The sequence below is a fragment of the Phyllostomus discolor genome, chromosome 4, assembly GCF_004126475.2.
Source record: "Phyllostomus discolor isolate MPI-MPIP mPhyDis1 chromosome 4, mPhyDis1.pri.v3, whole genome shotgun sequence".
In the NCBI taxonomy this organism is placed as follows: Eukaryota; Metazoa; Chordata; class Mammalia; order Chiroptera; family Phyllostomidae; genus Phyllostomus; species Phyllostomus discolor.
In genome coordinates this window covers 167413458-167427282 of record NC_040906.2, presented here as the reverse complement: position 1 = coordinate 167427282, position 13825 = coordinate 167413458, and the positions used below count along the sequence as shown (strand labels likewise).

Genomic DNA, 13825 nt, shown 5'->3' with positions numbered 1-13825 from the left:
AGCATACGGTGTACCAAAGTGCAACTAACCTATCCTAGGCAGAGAGAGCGCTAGGTTTTCCAGGAGTCGGGCCCCCTGTAAACCTCAGGACACACTGGTAGAGGAGTTTCCAACAGCTAAAAATGTAAGGAAACTTTAAATTTTGAATTGAATTATATCGTAGTATAAACACATGATGTGGTATTACAGATTACATTATATAACAATGTGATATTAGAGGTAATATTGTAAATTCAAAATGGAGAAATTACAAAACTTTTTCAATAAATATTTAATAACTTCAGCTGTTTTTCACAGTTTGATTCTCCTTTTATTAAAAACTAGGAAGGTGACCATGTCAGTTCTGGCCTTTTGCACTGACTTGGGCCTTTTAACTGGGAAAAATACTTAGTTCTGTTCCATTTTATAATAGAAATGAGTTAAATATTTGCACAATTTTTTTTTAGGATAACAACTCTTAATATAGCTGTTGAGTTTTGGTTTTCCAATATTTAGTTTTCAATTATCATACTATATTTAAGCACTTCATTTAAACTTTGTCTTGGTTTGGTTCAGCCAGAAACAGATCCTCAAATGAAAATTTGAGTACAAATAGTTTATACAGGGAATAACCCTGAAAACAACAGCAGGGATGTGAAGGAAGCTAATAAAAGGAATATTATCAAGCAAATCTGTGGGCTGAATTCACTGAGGAGTTCACTTGAGGTATGTATGTCTCACTTATTTCCTCTCCCCCCTTTTTTTTATTGTTGTTCAGTTACAGTTGTCCCCATTTCCTCCCCATTACTCTCCTCTGCCACCTCCCACATTCAGTCCTCTGCCACGCCCCCCACCCCATTGTCTTTGTCCATGGGTCCTTTATACCTGTTCCTTGTTGACCCTTCCCCTTCTTTTCCACCTTATCCTCATTCCCCTCCCCCTGGTCACTGTCAGTTTGTTCTTTATTTCCATGTCTCTGGTTCTATTTTGCTCGCTTGTTTGTTTTGTTGATTAGGTTCCACTTATAGGTGAATCATATGGTCTTTGTCTCTCACCACCTGGTTTACTTCACTATTCCCTCTTAAAGGGCAAAGGAGCTAGGGTATTTGTTCATCAACACCCACCAGTTATTCCCCTGGAACTTCCAATCTGCCCTGTGCTCAGGCAGAATAGGTTTTGGCATCCAGAAAGAGCCCTGAGATGAAGAGTCACACATGCCAGCCAGCAGTTGGAAGTTGAACTGGCCATGTGTGGAAAAGGTGTATGTCAAGTAGATAAGAACAAGACAGTAGTAACATCTGCTCTGTTCCAACATTTGTACCACTCATATCCACCCCTCCCCCATGTTCAGTTTACACTATCATCACTGATTCTTTAACATGGTATCTGGTCCCAGTTTCTAAAAGAAGTGGACTCACAAAAAGATGATTAGCAGGACAAGCTACAGAATCTACTACTGCAATTAATCCTAAGTCTGTAACTGGTAATTCGTCACTTCCCTCCTTTAACACCCATTCTAAATTTCCCTTTCCCTCGGCCAGCATTTCTGCTGGTCTATGTTGTTTTACTAGTCGGGAAAACCAGCTTTTGTCCCTGAAGTGTGTAAACCCCTGGTTACTGTGTCATCATCAAGTTCTGGTTGCTACAGTTATCCATTCACTGGCTAAGAATGCACCAAGAGGAGTCTCAGAGAATCACCTGAGTTCAAGACATACATCCCCCCACCCCACTCATGTAGCAGCAGCTGTATCTCCACCAGTGTAATGACTCCATAACATGTATGTGGAGCCAAACATGACCAGGTGGCAGCAGCAATTTGAGGTTTAGTGAAACCTAACTAAGTGGATCTCCTGAAAGAAGCATCTCTCTCCTGAATCAAAACCAGGACTTCCAGTCCAACAGAACCTCAGGTTATGAAGAAGGTTAGTGAAAATTCCTCATGTCAATCACAGTGATAGTGGGAGGAGCCACTCTTTTTAGAGAGGGAAGGGAGGAAGAAAGAGAGAGAGAAACATCAATGTGTGGTTGCTGGGGGCCGTGGCTTGCAACCCAGGCATGTGCCCTGACTGGGAATTGAACCTGCGATGCTTTGGTTCGGCAGCCCACACTCAATCCACTGAGCTACACCAGCTTTGGCTAAGGATCCACTCTTATCCATCGCTTGGTTCAAACCTGAATTCTCACCTTGAAGTAGTGTCTTAGTCCCACGCAATCACAAACTGGTACTTTAAGAGGCCACTTTAACAATCTCAGACCAGCAGCTTCTAGATGAGGTGGTATATGGTAGGACCAGTGGATCCTCCTCATCATATCTCCATTACCATGAAGAGATTCCTTTGATCCAAAGCAATCTTTCATGGGATCCCATGATGATAAATGAGACAACTCCACTCCTTAGAAAGCGGTGCTGCCCAAGGCACTGCAGGTACAGAAGGCAAAACCACACTAGGAACATTTATCACCTGCTGCCCTCTCCAAGGTGAAAGGGTCCTGTGTAACCAGTTTGCCACTGAATAGATGACGTAGCATATTGAGGGCTCAGCTTCAGTCTCTGCTGTAGACAGTAAGACATCCAGCAGAAGTAGTAGCTAGACCAGCCTGATAAGAGGGAACCTTGTTGAGCCCAAGCACAGCCTCCTTCGCCGCCCATCCCTGCCACCGTGCTTACTCCAGTTTTGAGCACTGAGATGACAAGGACAAAGACTAGTTGTCATTTACTGGATAATTGTCTTGTCCACCTAGTTGATGAGTGCCTCTTCTGAGATGGATGCTTTGTGAGACACAAAACTCACATTTTGTGATTTGTATCAGTTTTCTATGCAGCATAACAAATGACCACAAATTTAGCATTTTAAAGCAACACATGTTTATTATCTCACATTTTTCCATGTCCAGAAGACCTGGCATAGCTTAACTAGGTCTTCTCTCAGGGTCTCACAAGGCTGCATTCAAGGTTTCGGCCAAGCTGCATTTTTACCTGGGGGCCCAACAGTGGAAGAATTCACTTCCAAGCTAATTCACATTGTTGGCAAAATTTATCTCTAGGACTGAAGTCCCAGTTTTATTACTGGTTGGTGGCCAGTGGCTGCTCTCAGCCTTTGGAGGCCACCTGCTCTTCCTTCCCATGCAAGGAAGGAAGGTCCTTTTATAACATAGCAACTTATTTCTTCAGAGCCTATCAGGTGTCTCTCTCCAGTCTACTAAGGTGGAATCTTATTTATAAAACATAATGTTATGGGAGTGACATTTCTATTACTTTTGCTATATTTAGAAGCAAGTCAGAGACTGTAATCAAAGGAAGAGAGTTATAGAAGGGTGTGAGTCATTAGAGGTCACCTTAGAGTGTGTTCACTACATTACTCTCATAAGTCCACTCATGTGCTTCTTCCCCCAAACTCTTTTATCATCCAGTCTTGCTCCTTCCAGGCCCTTGACCAAGTGTATTAGGACCCGCTCCAGGTGTCCTAGCCAGGATGTTAAAGCCTGAGTCCTGAGAGAGCCCACATATCAATAAACTCTTATCCAGTCAACATTCCCCCAATAAGCACCCTCAAGATCTTCTCCCAGGATGTCCTGGTTCCTAGTGGTACATCGTGGCCAGGCCCCTCAGCTCTTTTGGTGCTCAATACCTTTTTTTCCTGTACCAGTGCCTCCCCAGTTAGCCTGGGCTGACATTTGACCCCAGCTACTGCTCTAGAAGCTATGAGGGAAGGTGAAGGCTGATCTTGTGGAAGGTAAGCATTGTCTTCTGAGGCATCTGCCTTAAGCCAGGCATGAAGAGGCTGCAGTGTTCCAGATAGGAGGAGGGGCTACTTCTCTTAATGCAGAGCACTCAGAGTGATAAGGTACAAGGTACTTAGACATCTGCCTAGGTAGCCGCATTCCAGGCCTTAGAGCTCTGGTTTTAGTACATAATAGGGTCTCTCTGATAAATTCATCAGGTCTCTAAAAGGTGTAGGTGCACTTTCCCCTTTAAAACTACATTTATGGTAGTATTACTTTTGGGGGAGTATAAAAAACTTAAAATTTCAGCCCTGTAGTTGATGAAGTATCCATCTTAAATCTTTTTAATATACGAGTAATATTTCTTGCTGTCATGTTTCATGTTGACACCTTAAAGTAATAGTAGTTACATTAAGCCCACTTGAAAATTCTTAACTTCCACAGAGAAGTACAATCGCATCCCATTTACTTGGAAGCATATAACCCGCTCAACCCATTTGTTTATTGTCCCTGAACAGTGTCCAAGACCACTCGGACATAGGTTTGTTCCATTTTTGAAGTTTGCTTATTTAAGTCTTTTTATAAGGTTTTGTAGTTTTTCCATAAAGGGCTTGTATAGGTTTTGTTCTATTTAATCCTGACTACTTTATATGCTTGTTGTTAAGTCATATTTATTTTTTATTACATTTTCTAGCTATTTTGATGTGTAGTAAGTAACAGGATTTTGTATAATGATTTTCAGAAAATTGGATTGTCTCATTAATTCTTAAAATTTATCTATAGTTGGGTTTTCTACACAGGTAATTGTATCAACTGGAAATAATTACACTTTTCTTTCTTTTGTTTTGTTATGACCTTAAAGAGACCTTTTTAACATTTAATCATTAAATATGTTTGTCCTTTTTTCATACCCTTTATCAAGTGAAAGAAGTTTCCTTCTGTTCCTAGTTCCTAGTAGTTTATCTTGTATTAATCATTAAAGGGTGTTGAATTATTTCATGCTTTTTCTATTTAGATAATTATATAGTTTTCTCCTTTATTTAAGGTGATAATTTCATTTTCTCATATTAAACCACCCTTGAATTCCTGAGGAAAACACAACTTGATCATGATGTCGTTATATATTTTATATATTGCTGGATTCAGTTTGCTATTATGTTGGTTAAGGTTTTTAAAATCTGGTTCATAAATGCAGTTGGCACATAATTTTGATTTTTTACACTATTTTCTGGTTTAGCTATGGAGGTTATGTGAGACACATAAAATCATGTAAGAAGTCTATACTTTATCTTTTTTCTGAAAGAGTGTTAGATTGCAAGACATGGAGCTCTTCGATTAAACCACCTAGTTCCTCTGTGGAAAGACTTTTTAGTTATGGATTTCATTTCCTTAATAGTTATAGAACTACTCAGGCTTTCTTTTCTTTTTCCCTTGAGAAACTGATTTTTCTATGAAATAGTCAATTTTGTTTAGGTTTTCAAATTTATTTTGGATAACTGTGTTTGTATCTTTTATTATCTATACGTGTAGCATTATTATCTCTATAGTCCTTCCACTTTTCTATAATACTGTTTGATCACATAAGCAGTAAATCAGTAAGTGTTATGGAAGAGTCAACCAATAAATTAACAAACTTGGTGTAAACAATATTTAAAGAACATGATGTCAAATAAGTGTAAATTGCATATTCTGTGCAAGGATACAGGGAGTTGTTTTTGGAAATTACCCTGTGATAGACCAGAAGGCAAGCCTTAACAAATTTCAAAGAATTAGTCTAACATGAAGAACATTCTCTGATATAATGTTAGAAATAAAACAACAAACACATAGAAAAATCTTAGTTTTAAGATGTAAGAAAACACACTTCTAAAAACTAAAGTTTAATATTGTTTAATTGCATCTTCTATCTTATTTTCTTGATCAACATTGACAGAGATTTTTTATTTATAAATTGTTTCAAAATACCACTGTTTAACTTTGTTGGTCCTCTTTATATAATGTTTGTATTTGATTTTATTAATTTTTAAAATATATTTATCTTTTTTTCTGTTTTTCAAAATTCTTAGGTTGTGAGCTTATTACTTTTCAGACATTCTTTAGTTCCAATGTAAATATTTAAGGCTTCTAAATACTACTTTAGCTGTGTTATACAAGTTTTGGTACCTATTATGTTCATCATTTTTCAGTTCTACGTATTTCATTATTTTCATTAGGATTTATTTTAGAGCCATTGGTAGTTTCTACACACACACAAATAGATGTGTGTATATGTATAACATATTCAATTTGTTCTTTGATCAAATATACACATCATAACATGTGTGTGTATGTGCATGTACACATATGTGTTTTTCCCTTTAGTCTTTCGGAAGCATTTTGGTTTAGCTATCTTTTTTACAGAATATAACTGGATTTTGCTTTTTATCTCAAACTCAAAGCCTATTATGATTTTAACACATGAGTTTAACTCGCAGTTATTAGGAAACACCATGTGGTTAGTGGTGTGAAAAGGCTTCTGGGCTAAGCAAACTGACAGGACATTCTAGTTCTCCCTAGCCTACCCACCTGTTCCGACTAAATTAAACACTTTAACAATCTTACTATTTCTCATCGCAGTATTTTGCATTATGATTTCTCAAGAGAAGATAGAAGAGCATCCTTTTGTGGATATATTTAGTGAAGATGAAGCTGATGAAGACTTTATGTTGTCTAAGCCTGTTTGCTTTGTTATATTTGGGAAACCAGTAAGCTATTTCTTCTACTTACTTAGTATAATTTTTTAATTTTTAAAATCATAACCTTACATTGTCAGAGAATGAAAGCCACAGTGTGGTAATTTTTGTGTTTGTTAGACTTTCATTGTATGACTTACAACCTGATATGATACTGGTTGTAAATTTATAACTTTCTTCTTGTGCATTATAATCCCAAAGGAACCTAGATTGTATTTATCTTTGGTTTTATATTATAAAGAAATTAACTTATCAAAGCACTGTACCATGACAGTTAATAGTATGTGATCCAAGGTTGTATCTGACTCAATTTACATATAAAACTTCCTGTGGAATTTGTTGTAAGGTTCTCTGGATATGTGAGGTGGGACAGTAAAGGACAAATGGGAGGCTCTCCCATTAATATCTGAAGCTTAAGAGGCAAGGTGCCTCACCTTTGCCCACAGTGAATGAACCTATGCAGCATCTTTCTATAAAACAGGAAGAAACCAAAAATGGTGGTGATGGGATAACTTCCCTTTCTAGGCAGCTCTAGTAAGGACCTGTAGACAAGAGCTATTTTCAGCCATGGAGCTAGTGGGTAGTTACAGTATTAGAGGGCCTGAGCCGGTTAATTAAGGAGCCTCTCCAGAACAGCAGAATCCAAGGGTTGGATCCTGTTTTTGACTTAATTTTATATGACCCTGGGACAAATACCAGTAGCTTTTATTGTGTTTCTAAAAACAAATTAGAGTTTTTAAAGTCAACAGTGAAGGTAATCAGATGCAACTATTACTTCATTAAAGTGATCTTTTACCTTTAAAATATGATACTTTTCAAAGATGTCCATTAAGAGCTTTTTTGCTCTTGGAAGTTAATAAAAGTCTCAAAACATTCATGATTACAGACTTTCAGAAGAAAATAAAATGGTGTATCTCAATAGAATCATAATGACTTATATTCAAAATTACAAAATTTGACATTCAAAAGTGTTTAATACCTGGAATACCACTTTAGTAGAGCTTCCTGGTTTTAGGGCTATTTTCTTAATTCAAAAAGATTTTTTTAAATCACTTCCTAAATGCAACAATTAGTAGAGAAAAATGAAGCTATAAATTTCTTGGATCTACTCTTAATTTATTTTGCAAAATAATTTACTTGATAATATAGTAACAATCAATAGGGTCTTTTAAAATGAGAATATCTGTTCCACTGGCAAATAGCAATTTTATTGGGTTTTAAATAACACTTTTCTTTTAAGGGCATTGGGAAGACAACATTGGCCCGCCAAATAGCACAAGAATGGAAATGTATTCATGTGGAAGGTAAATTTTACTTTTTTACCCAATATTTTGGCATAACAACTTTCAAACATGCATAAAAAGTAAAGAATTATACAATGGCCCAGGCCAGATGGCTCAGGTGGTTGGAGCATTGTCCCATACACCAAAAGGTTGTGGGTTCGATTTCCAGTCAGGGCACACACCTAGGCTGTGGGCTCGGTCCCCAGTTGGGGTGTATATGGGAGGCAGCTGATGGGTGTTTCTCACATCAATGTTTGTCTGTCTGTCTGTTTCTCTCTCTCTCTCTGTCCCTCTCTCTCAAATCAATAAACATATCTCCAGATACAGATTTTTAAAAAAGAGTTACACAATGAATGCTCATATAAATCATCTCATCATCTACCATCTGTGATTCACATTTTGCTATATTTGCTTTATCATACATCACTATCAACCCAGTGAATTTTCTTGATGATAACATCAAACATGTTGTCCTCCAGTTAGTCCTAGTTTTGTTCATAGAATTTAGAGGGGTTTATGAAGGGTTTTCAACTTCATTCTGTTGCTTCCAAATCTCTTATTTCATAATTCAGAACTATTGAGGACGTGTGTCTCTGAGTTGTCTCCCTATGAGAAATGAAAAGAGAAGGAACTCTTATAGTTGCTCCTGGGAATATTTTCCAGGACTTAAGTATCTTTGGTGATAAATTTATTTTTTATTATTTATAAACTGAATTGCATTCTTTGTAATATATTAGACAAGGATTGATACATTTATAAATATTTTATAAAGAATAATTTCTCGGACTTCTGGCAAGATGGAGGAATAGGTAGACGCACCGTACCTCCTCGTACAACCAAGATTAGAAAAACAATAATTTACAACAATAATTTACAATCAGAATAACACCCAGATCCGGCAGAGGATTTATCTGAATGGAAGTCGGGCAGCCAAGAAGTTGAAGTAGACACGTTCATCCGGACTGGTAGGAGAAGACGAGCCGGCGGGCGCGGGGCTGGCTTGGGTCCACGCGCGGAGGTCGGGGAAAGTTTGGCGCGTCCGGGGCGCAAGAATGCAGCAGTGACCCCTGAGTACGCAAGCTGCAGCTGGCAGACCCAGAGGGGTAGCGATTGTGGACCAGGGCAGAACTCGCAGCCCGGAAGCTCAGACAAGGGTCTGAGTCCAGGAGAATGGAACTACCACCATTGTTTTCTCCCGCCCCGCTCCCGCTCCCGCCTCGCCCCCACATATAACGTCACAATCTAGCGACTGGGGTGCCCAGCCCCGGTGAGCACCTAAGGCTCCACCCCCCCACCGTAACAAGAGCAACCAGACCGGAAAAAAAAAAAAATGGAGAGACAGGGAAAATATGTTTTCAACAGAGCAGATCAGTCCCCCAGGACTCATCCTTTTGAGCGACCAAGAAATAGCCAATCTATCAGATGCACAGTTCAAAACACTGGTGATCAGAAAGCTCACGGAACTGGTTGATTTTGGGCGCAATTTAGATGAAAGAATGCAGGTTACCATAAAAGAGATGCAGGAAGATACGCGGAGGAGAGCCAATAGTGAAAGGAAAGAATCTGAGTCTCAAAACAATACAGTGGACCAGAAGGAAGATAGAATCAACCAAGCAGGAAAGCATGATGAAATAAGAATTCAAAAAATTGAGGAAAAGATTAAGAGCATCCAAGACACCTTTAAACGTTCCAATATCCGAATTATAGGGGTACCAGAATGGGAAGGGGAAAAGCAACAAATTGAGCACGTATTTGAACAAATAATAAAGGAGATCTTCCCCAATCTGGCAAAGGGAACAGTCTTCCAAGAAATCCAAGAAGCTCAGAGAGCCCCAAAGAAGTTGGACCCAAGAAGAAACACACCAAGGCACATCATAATTACATTAGCCAAGGTAAAAACGAAGGAGAGAATCCTAGAAGCAGCAAGAGATAAAGGGACAGTCACCTACAAAGGAGTTCCCATCAGACTGTCAGCTGATTTCTCCAAAGAGACCTTACAGGCAAGAAGGGGCTGGAAAGAAATATTCCAAGTCATGAAAGACAAGGACCTACATCCCAGATTGCTCTATCCAGCAAAGCTTTCATTTAGAATGGAAGGGAAGATAAAGTGCTTCTCAGATAAGGTCAAGTTAAAGGAGTTCATCATCACCAAGCCCTTATTTTATGAAATGCTAAAGGGACTTATCTAAGAAAAGAAGATAAAGAAAAGACATGTATAGTAAAAGGACAGCAAACTCACAAATATCAACAACCACACCTAAAGCAAAACCAAAAGAAACTAAGTAAACAATTAGAATAGGAACAGAACCACAGAAATGAAGGGCACATGGGGGGCTAGCAGTAGGGGTGGGAGGAGGAGAGAGGGGGAAAAGGTATAGAGAATAAGTAGCATAGAATGTAGGTTGAAATTAGATAGGGGGAGGGCAAGAATAGTATGGGAAATGTAGAAGCTAAAGAACTCATAAGTATGACACATGGACATGAACTAAAGGGGGCAAATGTGGGTGGGAGGGGGGTACAGGGGGGTGGGGATAGAAGGGGGAAATGGGACAACTGTAATAGCATAATCAATAAAATATATTAAAAAAATAATTTCTCTCAATTAATAAAACTACTTATGCCCTTATAGTAAAAAGTTCACAAAAGTAGAAATATAAGCAAATATAAGAAAAAAGAGTTTAACATCATTGTTATTCAAAGAAATGCTAATTAAAATAACACTGATTGATATTTGCCTATCAAGTTGAAGGTAAATTTTTTTCTTCTCAGAAAGCTTTTTAATTTTTTTATTATATTTTATTGATTATTCTGTTACAATTGTCCCAATCTTTCTCCCTTTTCTCCCCTCTACCCAGCACCCCCCCCCCACTTTCTCAGACAGTCCCCACACCATTGTTCAAGGGTATAAGTTCTTTGGCTACTCCATTTCCTACACTGTGATTTATATCCCCATGCTGTACTGTAACTACCTATTTGTACTTCTTACTCCCCTTACCTCGTCACCCATTCCTCAACACCCCTCCCATCTGGCAGCCATCAAAACACTCTCTGTATCCATGATTCTTGTTTGCTTAGTTTGTTTTTTAGAGTCAATTGTTGATACATTTGTATTTTTTGCCATTTTATTGTTCCTACTTTTGATCTTCTTTTTCTTAAATAAGTCCCTTTAATATTTCATATAATAATGGTATGGTGATGTTGGACTCCTTTAGCTTTTTCTTCTCTGGGAAGCTCTCTATCTGCCCTTCAGTTCTAAATGATAGCTTTACAGGGTAGAACAATCTTGGCTGTAGATCCCTGCTTTTCATGTCATTGAATATTTCTTGCCACTCCCTTCCAGCCTGCAAATTTTCTTTTGACAAATCAGCTGACCAGTCTTATGGGAACTCCTTGGTAGGTAACTGCTTTTCTCTTATTCCTTTTAAGAGTCTCTCTTTATCTTTAACCTTTGGCATTTTAATTATGATGTGTCTTGGAGTGGGCCTCATTGCATCCATCTTGTTTGGGACTCTGTGCTTCCTGGATTGCATGTCAATTTCCTTCACAAAATTAAGGAAGTTTTCTTTCATTATTTTTTTTATTTCTAATATTTCTAATATATTTCCAATTTCTTGTTCTTTCTTTTTTCCTTCTGGCACCCCTATGATGCAAATGTTGGACATCTTGAAGTTGTCCCAGAGACTGCTTACACTATCCTCATTTTTTGGTTTCTTTGTTTCTTCTTCTTATTCTGACTGGTTGTTATTTGCTTCCTTATGTTCCAAATCATAGATTTGATTCTTGGCTTCATCTACTCTACTGTTGTTTCCCTATAAATTGTTCTTTATTTCAATTAGTGTATCCTTTGTTTCTGACTGGATCTTTCTTTTTAAGATTTTATTTATATATATTTTAGAGAGGGGAAGGGAGGGAGAGAGAGAAGGAGCGAAACATCAATGTATGGTTTCCTCTTATGTGCCCTGTACTGTGGAGACCTGGCCCACAACCCAGGCATGTGCCCTAGACTGGGAATCGAGCTGGCCACCCTTTGGTTCACAGGCCAGTACTCGATCCACTGAGCCACACGATCTAGGGCTGACTAGATCTTTTTTATGCTGCTGAGGTCCTCACTAATTTCCTTTAGCATCCTATAACCAGTGTTTAGAACTCTGCATCTGATAGGTTGCTTATCTCCATTTTGTTTGGCTCTTTTTCTGGAGTTTTTATCTATATTTTCATTTGGACCATGTTTCTTTGTCTCCTTATGTTGGCAGCCTCACTGTGTTTGTTTCTATATACTAGGTAGAGTTGCTATGACTCCTTGTCTTGGTGGCAAGGCCTAATGTAGTAGATGTCCTATAGGGTCCAGTGACACAGCCTCCCCTACCACCCAAGCTGGGTATTTGAGGTGAACCCTTTGTGAGGGCTGAGTACACCTTCCTCTTGTAACTGAACCTTGATTGCTGATGGCAGATCAATGGGAGGGATTTACCCAGGCCAGTTAGCTGCAAGGATTGGCTGTGACCATGGATCACCAACCTCTGCCATCTGTGGAGGATCAGCTGTATAGGGACAGGGTCGTGGTGCTCTGATGCTGTCTGTAGCTGTCCACTGGCTGTGTAGCCTCTGGGGTTTCCTATGTGGTGTAGACCAAGGTCAGCCTCCAACTGTGTTTTGCCCAGGGCCACCCTGCATGAGCTATACAGCAATCTGAGATGGCTGCTTCTTCTGCTGGGCTGGACATTGCAGGTGAAGCCAAGCTGTGAATTTAGGATGGCTGCTGCTAATACTGGGCCTGGGACCACTTAGCAAGAGGTCAGGGGTTGTTGTGAAGCATGATCCAAGACTAGCCATTCATATGGTAAAGCCACTGTTAACAGCTGGGGTGGGTCCATAAATTGGGTGTGATAGAGTGTCAGGAGATCTCCAGGGCAGGGCAAATAGTAAGAGCCAGGTTCATGGAGTTTCAGATATGGCACCCACCTGCCAGCTCTGTGGCTCTGTGATGAGAAGGTTCAGAAAAGGGACAATGGCCTCTGCCTGCCTTTTTCTTTAGGAAAAAGCTGTTCCCCAGGTCTTTCCTTGAAGCCAAACACTTCAGTTCCTCCCTATATGCCCCTGGGCCTTTCAAGCTGCTACCCTGGTACTGGAGCTCAGAGGGAGTAAGTCTAAGTAAATTCATGTGTGGCTTTTTTAAGAGGAAATGCTTGGGACTCCAGAAGTTTCTTCCACTGACTTAATCCCTGTTGGGTTTTGCAGCCAGAGGGGACTTACCTTCCTGACACTGAAACCCTGAGCTGGGGGGGTGGGGGTCTGGTATGGGGCTGGGACTCCTCACTCCTGAGATATTCCTCCTGAAATTTTATCTACCTCACATGGATGTGGGACCATCCTGTTCCACATCTCTGCTCCTCTTACCAGTGTGGATAGATATGGTTTCTTTAATTCTGTAGTTTTCAGACTTCCATTCAACTCAATTTATATTGGTTCTGAGTGATGGTTGTTCTATAGTTTAGTTGTAATTTTGATGTGGTTGTGTGAGGTAGCAAGTTGTGTTTACCTACAGCTCCATCTTGACTGGAAGTCCAGCAGTAAACTATTTAAGTTTCTACAGTCATTGTTTGCAAGAATGTTATGAAATGAGCATTCCATGGGCTGTTAGTGAAATTGCAAGTGGATACACTTTTGGTGGGGACAATTCAAGAGCTCAAGCACACGAAAATTTTAAATTTTCCTCTTTCTTTGATCAAAAAAAAATTTATAGGAAATGTTAAAGAATACCAAATGTTCCACAGATTATTAGCAGCTAGAGACATCGTATAGCTCCTGGGTCCTTTCCTAGGTCATGCCCCTATCATTCCTACCCCAGGAAGTCTTCCACAGTGATGGAGTATTTCCTCTTATAAAGGAAACACATTATTCAAGTTTCAGCTTTAAGACCCTTTTTCTGATTAGGTTTTATCTATTTTATCATTTCTTTGTGCATAGTTTCTTTTTATACAACCAGTGTGCAATATTATGGGCTCTAGACATCACTGTATGGTTATAAACATCTGGACCAATAACATAGTCCAGACACTTTTGGGCAGTCCTTCACAATTTCCAAATCACTGTCATGTACACAATGTC

At 39.2% G+C, this 13825-nt stretch overlaps 1 protein-coding gene across 2 annotated transcripts in view; it reads left to right on the top strand.

Moving 5' to 3' along the window:
• Window positions 1-423: 423 nt before the first annotated feature.
• Window positions 424-13825, top strand: part of AK9 (adenylate kinase 9) — a 114240-nt gene continuing 100838 nt past the window's right edge. Inside the window, exons 1-3 of one of the 2 annotated variants that reach the window (XM_036024565.1) lie at window positions 424-705; window positions 6319-6446; window positions 7675-7738. In XM_036024565.1, the coding sequence (XP_035880458.1) occupies window positions 6330-6446; window positions 7675-7738 (181 nt within the window). In that variant the 5' untranslated portion in view covers window positions 424-705; window positions 6319-6329. The remainder of the gene's footprint in view (window positions 706-6318; window positions 6447-7674; window positions 7739-13825) is intronic. The other variant, XR_004902869.1, reaches the window with a different exon arrangement.